Here is a 10108-nt window from a genome sequence, read left to right as displayed (position 1 = left end):
TTACTGTATTATAATAAAGGCATCAACAACGATAATCTACGGGCTTCCAATCACCCAAGAGGTGCTGTAGCCGATGCGTTCCCATTATTTAACGTAGCGGGTCCCCAGTAGGCCTATACTACGATCGAAAATAATAACGTCATACAAATGATCCATTTAAATAATTAGCGTATAAGCAAATCACAATAACGTGAAAAAATGGTTCGACTGAAAAATCTAAATAACATGCGCTATGTAGTAAGAAATAAATTTTGTTCATCGAAAATGAATACTAAAATTCTCGACTATATCTCTATTTAACTGGACTAATGCTGTGTTGCTAATGCTGCGCGCTACAGTCTCTTTTAGTACAAATCCCCACTCATAGGCAGCGCCACAAGATAGCTGTGGCCGGGCGAGGCAGGTAAGTAAGTGTTGCAGGAGATAATATAAAACACACAATATATTTATTAATTAGTTAACGTGTACATGAAGGCGGACATGCTGGTGTGCTAGATGCGAGTGATGCGAGACGACTAGAAGGTTCTCGAAGGGTCTGATCCGGAGGGCGCCACCGCTGCGGGAGTCCTTGGATCTGATTGGCTGCTGCCTCGTGGGTCGCCACATAGCTTGGGATTTTCGGGGCGCCATCTACCCGCTGGGATTGGAACTAAAATTTTACTATAGTATATGCTTGACATACCCCCACCACGTCCTCCGCACCTCTATACCTATCTACACTCAACGGTACTAGCACATGTCCTCATTGGAGAAGTCAGCCATAGGGAAAGGAAGGAACAGTTCAATATGTAAACTCCGTTTATTTTCAAATTGCAAGTACCTGATTAGTTAACCGGGCAGTTAAACCGAGAGTAAACAAGAAACCTTATTATTAAAATCAAATCTAAATAAATTAACGATGGTATGAGGGTAAATATGTTCTACTAGAGATAGAGCAGAATGATGATTCAATCCGTTCCGCCCTGAAAAATGAGATAATTTCTTTATCGTATGTCAACAACCTTGTACATGATTGTGTTTCCTCTCTTGAGAGTTTCATGAAGTCGCCGTGCCATATATTAATATGCGTCGTTGTAGCGAATACACATTTTTCAAAAGCTACTCTCTCGATAAGTATCCACATTTAGCTATCTATATACATATACACATATACACCACAGTGAGTGAAAAATGGCCGCCAACGTGAGAACAGGTGCGTATTATGCGCGACTTTAAATGAGTACAATGTTCGAAATACAATAGTTTTCACATTAAAGCTTCACAAAGATCCGTCAACTTGAGTCTAAAACAGCACTGTGCTAAAATCAATACACAACTCGCTGTAGCTTGAAAAAGAGCTCTGAAAAAAGTAGGAGCCTTTCTGCTTTTCTCTTTCTCTCTCTACATATGTATATGCCAAACGTTAGGTCGCTGTGCGATTTATTAACATCCAATTTTCGTATTGGCAGTTGCGTACACGAATCAAAACCAGTGATGAGAAAAGCACTAATGCTGGCTGGTGGGTGTTCCGAAGTTTCTAGTAACGTTTTTCTATTTTTTTTGTTTTTGAGGCACACGTTGCTCCGGAAATTTTCTCGGTTAATCACATCCATTTATCCTTTTACATACGTATGCGCAATTACGTGGACCTGTGTGTGTTCATTCTCGTTCGCCTAAGTATATTCTGTGACGTTAGCGATCAGTGTCAGGCTATGCAACATCACCAATTGTTCATAACGTCAGTCAACGACTCATACGATCTATTTCATTTGCAGACATGCGAATTCCCACGCGGGCGGCCCCTAGATCTCCTAGTAATTCCGTCGTACAAAGGAATGCAGTCTGGCGAACGAAGTGAGTTTTATTTGGAGCACTATTTTAATTTTTTTTTTGTAGCTTTTAAGTATTAATGCTATGAATTAATTATATGTTTGATTCACTCGATCTATCCTGTTGAAAAATTGTAACAAGTAGCAGTTGTTGAAAACTTGATAAATCAATGTTTCATGATTATCAAATACTACACTATTTTTTAACAATTTATACAAACCCCTGTTTATCCTTATTTAGACTACATAAGTGTTACTCTTTTGCACTATGAAAATTGAAGTTCACTTCATGGTAATCGGTAGGCAATATTATACAGTAAGATAATGGTTTTATGACAATTGCAGCAATGATCTGTTTGGAGTTTCATTGATGCAACAACCTGTGCAAAAGAAAAAGCCACCACCCCGTCCACCACCTCCAAAGTTTCCTCCAACATATACTGAAAATCAAAATGGTCAAAAACCAAAAAAACCAGTAAGTTTTTCTTATTATGATTGCATATTTTATTTTTATCTGCGTATCTTGATAAAAATTAAATATTTAGACATTATCATGTTCATGTTGTATCATGCATCTACTATTTGTATAAAAAGAATATTTATATTATATAATTAGTTAGACTTTGAATGTTTACCAATACACTTCGCACTTAAATATTTAATTTGAGATTGGAAAAATCTCATGTCTAAATCTACTCTTGTTTATCCATACTGTAGTATATTTTTAATCTATAATAAATGTCTTAACTGTTTGAAAAAATGTTCTGCTTGTTAAAGGCGAGACCAACGGAAGTCCTGACCAGTCTCTTTGGCCGAAAAGCAACAAAATCCCAGCGGACGAATGTAGAATACTCATACAGCCGTTCACAAGCTTCCATCTTACAACCGTCAAACGTATCGAATGGAACAGTTTCTTTAATAGATCTAAGTCCTCCAGGATCGCCAACATTCACAACGCGTTCAAATAGTGATGGTGTCAGCGTCGATAGTTTTGGTAGCGACGGAAACTCAAATCCATCCGTAATCACAAGTAGCGGCAACACATCTCAAACCGAAAGTGCCTTTGAGGATGATTTTGACTTTTTCTGTGGCATCACGAATCAAAAAGTTGCTCAAAACGATCCATGGAAGATTAATACAGTTCAGGATCCCTTTTCTTCTCACCAAATTTCGAATAGCAGCAGCACCAATTCTAATACTGTCAAACATGTTGGAGAAGCATCTTTTTTTACGTTTAACAATGATAATTGTACAATGAATGAAGTGCCTTTTAATCAACCGTCATCGAACATGACCCAGTTGACGCCAACGATAATACGTGCAAAGCCAGTGAAGCCACCTGCGCCTAGGTCAATACAGAAGAATTCTTCGTCCAACGTCGATGAATTCGCTATTAAACCTATTCCTTTGCCTCGATCTGTAGTGCCTTGTGAACCAGTGACATTAGACTTCAATAGTGCCTGGAATGATGATTTAACGGATGAGCCGTCTCCTCCTATGCCTTCAATACCACCACCAGCACCACCAACAGAATTTTTAAAGGATCTCGAGCAAGGAACCATAGTAAGTTGACGATTAAGCTTTATATCATACTAAGGGAATTCTTACTTTTCAGAATATTGGTACTTATACTAATAGAAGCGAAAAATTCAAGTTCGTTAATTTAACAATTGTATAAGTCGCAAGAGATCCTTGTTCAACAATGGAAAGTATATTTCGCGCCTAATGCATAAGTTTCTCGTGTTAGTTACTGCATAGGCAATATTTTTTTTAAGGTGTTAATCTGGTTATAATATCTTCACTTTCTTTTTTGCTGTACGTTCGCATAAGACGTATTTGCGGTGGAAACTAAGAAGCTATTTTAATGCAAAAAATTAGTGAAATGTATACTTTTTTCATTCTTAGGGGAACAATGAAAGTCCGCACGGGATTGCACTGTACGACTTCAACGCAACTCAACCTGATGATCTTGCATTGAAGGAAGGCGATATCGTTATCCTAATAAAAGCTATCAATGATGACTGGATCGAAGGACGAGTTGGGAATCAACAAGGAATATTTCCAGCTAATTTTATAGATGTCAAAGTGCCATTACCAGGACTATCAAGAAATGTGGTAAATGCTCTGTATACCTTCAAAGGAGAGACGTGGGAAGATTTGTCATTCGTGGTAAGTCAACTACATGGCCAATAATGAAGATTTGTGCGTATAGGTACCTTCCCACTTCGAACGGACTATAGTCGGTCCACGAGTTCAGTGTCGTTTTTTCATAGTTTCCAAGCAACACGGTCCGAAACAAATGACACCCGGTTTTCCCTAAAATAACGTAAACAAATGGTAAAATAACAGAATAAAACGTATTTAGTGTAAGACCATATATATGCATACTCTGTAACAAACATTTTGTACAATGACACAAATGCCTTGCTAGAGACCTTATTGTTTTTAATCTGTTAAAAAAACACATCGAATTGATCAACAGACTCAAGTTGCACAAGACGGATAATTTGGAGAAACAGATGCCTCGTTTATCAAAATCGATCATGATGTGACCGTTGGGTTGGATAACTTTTTCATGTTGACTAATCCTGTGTTCCGATATAAGCTTTCTGTACTGTGAAATTGACGTCACTTCACAGTATACCGTAATGACGTCATTTTTACAATACTAAAAACTTATATCGGAACACAAGGTGAATCAGATCAACAAGGCATCTGGTTTTCCGAGTTATCCGTCTTATGAGACTAGTCCGTTTGACGTGGGAAGGTACCTTATATCATTACCGTTACCTCTCACCGCTAGTAATGACTACCAGCCTGTAGTATATTATACGTAATGCAACATCACTTTTGTTTCCTGTTTCGCAGGAAGGTTCTAGAATAACGATATTGTCCAGGATATCAGACGATTGGTTATACGGCGAATGCAACGGAAAACGGGGTCAATTTCCAGCAAATTATGTTCACAGGGTATCAATTAATCTCCCAAATTATTCTTGAATACCGTTTCCTGCTACACATTTGAGAGGATCTGTCAAAATATTTGTAACATTTACATTGTAAACGATTTGTACTTCCATTTGAAGTTATTGATTTTTGCGGATGAGGGCGACCATAACGATTATTTTTAATCTATAACAAAGGAGGTTGCGTAAACTTTTTGAAACAACCTTTTTAATGTTCTGTATTGTAATGCAGTCAAAGGCCTCGTTTGTGTCCAAGTGGGTTTTGAAACAAACTACATGTCATACTTATAACTAATACTGAATATTACATTAGAATTGTATTTATTCTCATTAATTGTCAAGTCGTGATGTCTCTTTATCAAAAGATTTACAATTGCCCATTGTCAATAAATTATTCTAGCATTGCTGCAGGAAGGGTAAATTGTAAATATTAAATGTGCTAATATGAAATTAGCTGAATTACATTACGTGTAACGACATAATTAAGTGCTTCCTGTAGACTCATGTTAGTTTTTTAACTAATAGTAATGAAATCTAAAAACTACTTTTAGCTGATATTTCTACATATCGTCAGAATTCGTTTCCAAATTTTCTCTGGCTTAACCTACATTCACAAACGGATTTTTCATAATTTCCTATAGGAAATGTGTTTAAAGTCCTAATCAAATCTGATACAACCTAGTATCGCAATTTCTTCATTTCAATATTTATTTTTGAAATAGCAAATGCAGTAGCAGAATATATAAAATAATTTATTTTTAAACTCGTTTGCATAGAAAATGCTTAAATGGGAATATAATTCACATTGGCAATAAGATAAAAAGTTTTTTACACAGGAAGATTAATGAAACGGACATCAGTTCAATTTACTTATATTAGTTGATTTCCGATAGTTTTTTTTTTCATAGCCTGTCCAACTTTTAATAACTATTACTATTCGTTTAATTTATAAATAATATGTTTCAATAAATATTAGTAAATTTAACTCCTGAATATTCTTATGAAAAGGCTCTGTAATTATATTCTCGATTATGTGCACTTTCAGCGTGAGGCACAATGACAGAATGAAGTATCCAATTATTACGTTTGTGTATATTTTGTTAAAGCATCTGATCGTTTTGTGCCTTTGGTAATATTCGCACTTACAGATTTTTCGCCTTTTTATAGTTACCATGATAAGCGTAACATTAATCGAATTATTGATAATGCATAATTGTAATATTTAAGGATCTTATTTATATTAATTTTATTAGCAAATCCAACGTTATATCTAATAGAGATGAATTTCCCCTGTATATATATAACTAATTTAAAATTCCATTAATATGTGCCTGTAAACGATGTGTGATAATCGAATTTAAAAATGCGATTAAATGATGCAAGTGCTTCATTTCTTTTGAGAAATTTACATTTTCGTCTATACTATCATATACAATGGCAAGATTCATTTAACATTCTTTGCAGAAAAATTGCAAAATGCTATTGCATCGAGGAATATCGTATTGCTATTTTTTTCTTCAGTTTATGCAGAAATTTCGCTATTCCAGTATTAATAGTGATTATTCGAATTTATCTTGAGGAACGTCAACAGGACCAGAATTAAGCGTTTGCGTTAAACAGAATTATGCGTTTTGAAAACATAAACATTAAAACCATAAACAAGATGTGGTGTAATCAAACTGACAATGCATATTTTTCGTATATTCAATAAGTTACATATTTCATAATAATGATGTACAATGTGATATTTTTCTGCGTTAATATACAACATTTAACTACGAAGGAATAAAATGTGTAAAAAACGTGTAAACAAGTTTTTTTTTATTACCAGTAACAATTACTTATTTTACATAAGTCAAGTAATGTAAATTTATAACATCCACGTTATCAATACAATTCTACGTAGGCATCTTAAAATATAGTCTTTGTTTACTTACATATTGTAGAGCAAATAGTGAAATAACCGTATGCGTTCATTTTCACTCTGCACCCACTTATTTTGTAAATTAAGAATACCAGTCTCAGGTAAGTCACTTAAGGCAGTCGTCTGGTTTAGAAGTCTAAAAAAAGGTGATTTTTGGCGATTTTTTTATAGGTAGAGAAACAACGGAACGTCTTAAAATTGTTAGTGTATTTTAACGTAAATTGGGAAAGAAAAAAAATTTTTATCATCAAATTATCGCAAAATGGCGAAGTTATTAGCTAACCATTGAAGCGCCTGAAGAGAAAACACGCTTCACAGTTCTCAGTCGGAAAAATATGTTATTGGAAACTTACACACACGTGCTCGACGCTTACCTGTTCTCGAATCTGTATCTTCCAAAATAATTCGAATTGTATTCTAAAACTTTAGGAATATACTTTCTAATAATTAAATCATCGATTAAAGAAAAAAAAAACGATTTTTTTGACCCTCTAAACCAGGCGTCTGCCTTAATCTGTTGCTTCATATACCGTCATGTTACGGTACCAGTGTCGTCAGTATTTTGTTCTGCATCATTATAGTAGATAGATCGGTCGCTAATTTTAATAACTTTTATTAACGATATAGTGGAAGGTATAGTAAATAAGGAAAAGTTCTTTTGCTTAGACCACATTGAAATCCAATTAGGAAAGCGCTTCAAACAAAGAAACTTTCTGTAATTTTTAAACGTGCATGTCACGCTATCCCTAAATTTTTTACCTGTGAGGTAGTAAAGAAAAAAGTTTATGGCAAAATTCCAGTGGTAAATATGGAATACCAAACCTCTACACCACTTCAATAGCATCTTTTCCTCCAGCCTGAAATTCAGTATTTTAATATATTTTTTTTATTCTTGATTAATACGTTTTCGTACTTACCAGTTAACGTATTGCTCGTTTGCCTCTTTACCAATGGAAGGATACTTTATCAAGACAACATCCCAATATAATTCCAAAGTTTCAACTATTCCAATTGGCAATAGTAAAACCAAATACACAATTGAAACAGCCAATAACGTCGTACTTGATCGGTGAGTAAGATTAGCTTCACTCCCTTATACATACACATATTTGTTAATAGCCAATTAAGTCTCAGTCATATGATACATAATCATGTATAGCTAAATACCTGTTAGTTGAACGCGAATTTTATCAAACTTTCTCATTTGTATAATCAACAATACATTCCCAATTGATATGAAGAGTAGAGGTAGCCACGTAGATAGGGCTACATACAAGTGCATGGTACTGCCCCAAGGATTCAATTTCTTCTGACATGGGACAAACTCAAATACACTGTCTATCTCGTAACCTACAAAACGGAAGCCCATTAAGAAATAATTTACTATTTTTTAATACTCTTATTTTAGTTACCTCCTGAATATAATTTAGTAAGCGATATTGTGAATGACACACATATCAGAGTAGCCATAATTATAATTGCTGAACGACTCTGACATGTACTTCGAGTCTGAAATGGAAAGATAACAACACACACCCGAGTCCAAGTTAAAGAAACAACCAGCCAGGTCGATGTGAATTGGAAGAGCTCCATAGTTACAGAGTTTAGTTGGCAAAGAAACTTGCTTTTCTAGAAAAGGGAAAAGAATGTTTTAAACCAAATTAGCTTCACTTGTATTTAGTAGCTCGGCTCTGCTTACCATAAACAAATCGTTTATGTACGGAAACCGCGACTTTGCTATTCCTACAGCATAATTGAATACCAATGCTCCATTATCAGAAATAGCTAAAGCCCTTAGATACAGAGATAGATTCGAGTCATTTAGCATAGATGTGCTAAGCATTCCAAACGATATCGTGTTTAACGTCACTCCTATAAATTATTTAAAAATATACTGTGTGCCCCATTTTGACTTAGATACTGCAATATCTCGGAAACAAGGAGTTTTTGGAAAAAATGTTTGAGACAAAAGTTGTCGGGTTCGAAGGGGGCCATCTAATGAGGTACCGGAATTTTTAGCTTGGTGCCTGTATTAGTCCCTGTGAGACTCAAGTCCATTTTTTAAAATAAGAACCCCTATTTCTTATTGCGAATTTGTGTTGTATGAAAAAAAAAATAAATAAATTTTGTTCCTAATCATTTTTCGACAAACCCTCTGCAAAAGACGCAAAAGGCCCTCGAAGTTGAATTTTGAAATACGTTACAAGTTCCGGTTTTTTGTTAGTGATAATAATATGGACTGGCGATTTGATAATCTGACTAAATTAAAGCTACAGGATGTTAATAATGCCAAATAAATCAAAATCAATGAACGAACCAGCCAATATACACAGTGGGATAGAAGCTAAAAAGACTGGCCAAAAGTCAAGATGTCGTCTGATTTTTATGAAACTTGATATAAGACGATTGTTGAAGTCTTTGATTTTGAACTTGAAGAAAAAAACTCAAAATTCAGAATGGCGAATTCAATACGGTGACCAAAACTTCAAAAGTTTACATAATTTATATGAAACCTGGTATAAGGGGGTTGTTGAGGTCCCTGGTTTCGAACTTGACGTCAGAAGTTAAAATTTCAGGTTGATTGTACTTTATAAGTCCCCTTGTCTCTCACAATTCCGAAGTACTTGTTTTTCCACTTTTTCTCCGTAATTACACAATATGTATTCTATTCACAAATCTTTGTACGATAAGAGATCGGTGGAAAACAAAAAAGGATGTCTATGACATACATAATTCACGCATGATTAACCTCAAGACGCGCTAGGATTCTCATTTTGCTTCCTCATAGAGGAAGCTATTTTTTCATGAAAATTTTTTTTTCCGAGATTTTCATGTTAGAATACTTAACATGGCCTAAAACTTCAAGAAAAGTAGTTTAGAAAAAATTTCCGTATGTGCGTGTGTGCGTGTGTGTGTGTGTGTGTGTGCAGAGCTTCGAAAATTCAATTGCCTCTCACTCAGTAACCGTTAGAACGATCGGACTGAAATTTGGCACGCAAGTAAAGTAGATCCCCCAAAAAACACTTACGTGTAAAAAACTACGCCAAGGTACAGGAGTGCTGTGTATTCCTCTAATAAAAAGTATTGATATCAGATTATGGAGGCCAAGTACATAAGTCACTATATGTTTGCCTATTATATGATCTAGCACTGGTCCATCATTTGAATTGTATTTTCAAAATTTCTTATAACGTTTTCACTACTCTTTTACATTACTACTGCTTCCCGTAGTTGATTATGATTTAATGGTCAATTAATAATTAATAAAACTGTAGATAATTCCTTATCGAGTACTACTTGGCGGATCCGTGTCAGGAATTCCAAAGTACTTACTTTGAACGTACTAATAGTATCCTAAAACTATATGTGTGTTATTAAGCTTTTACCGAATAATTAATAAAACTTTAGGC

General features: G+C 34.9%; 2 protein-coding genes across 5 annotated transcripts in view; one reads left to right on the top strand and one right to left on the bottom strand.

Moving 5' to 3' along the window:
• Positions 1-721: 721 nt before the first annotated feature.
• Positions 722-6182, top strand: LOC107273098 (SH3 domain-containing protein 19). 4 transcript variants are annotated; one of them, XM_025090390.1, is made up of 6 exons: positions 722-788; positions 1755-1833; positions 2154-2283; positions 2586-3371; positions 3714-3977; positions 4677-6182. In XM_025090390.1, exons 1-6 carry the CDS (start codon positions 737-739, stop codon positions 4806-4808), a joined length of 1443 nt encoding a protein of 480 aa, XP_024946158.1. In that variant the 5' UTR covers positions 722-736; the 3' UTR covers positions 4809-6182. The 4 variants fall into 4 exon arrangements, with proteins under 4 accessions (XP_024946158.1, XP_024946157.1, XP_015606410.1 ...); XM_025090389.1 differs by having other exon boundaries at positions 722-812; XM_015750924.2 differs by lacking the exon at positions 722-788 and adding an exon at positions 835-1192.
• A 398-nt stretch (positions 6183-6580) lies between these two features.
• Positions 6581-10108, bottom strand: part of LOC107273099 — a 9191-nt gene continuing 5663 nt past the window's right edge. The window contains exons 3-7 of the mRNA XM_015750925.1: positions 8398-8570; positions 8111-8327; positions 7866-8048; positions 7616-7790; positions 6581-7555 (exon numbers count right to left, since the gene is read on the bottom strand). Coding sequence (XP_015606411.1) covers positions 7231-7555; positions 7616-7790; positions 7866-8048; positions 8111-8327; positions 8398-8570 — 1073 coding nt within the window. The 3' untranslated portion in view covers positions 6581-7230. The remainder of the gene's footprint in view (positions 7556-7615; positions 7791-7865; positions 8049-8110; positions 8328-8397; positions 8571-10108) is intronic.

The sequence above is a fragment of the Cephus cinctus genome, unplaced genomic scaffold (genome assembly GCF_000341935.2).
Source record: "Cephus cinctus unplaced genomic scaffold, Ccin1 Ccin1_scaffold1381, whole genome shotgun sequence".
Classification (NCBI taxonomy): Eukaryota; Metazoa; Arthropoda; class Insecta; order Hymenoptera; family Cephidae; genus Cephus; species Cephus cinctus.
The sequence above is the reverse complement of the archived record's forward strand: the minus strand, read 5'-3'. Positions and strand labels throughout refer to the sequence as shown.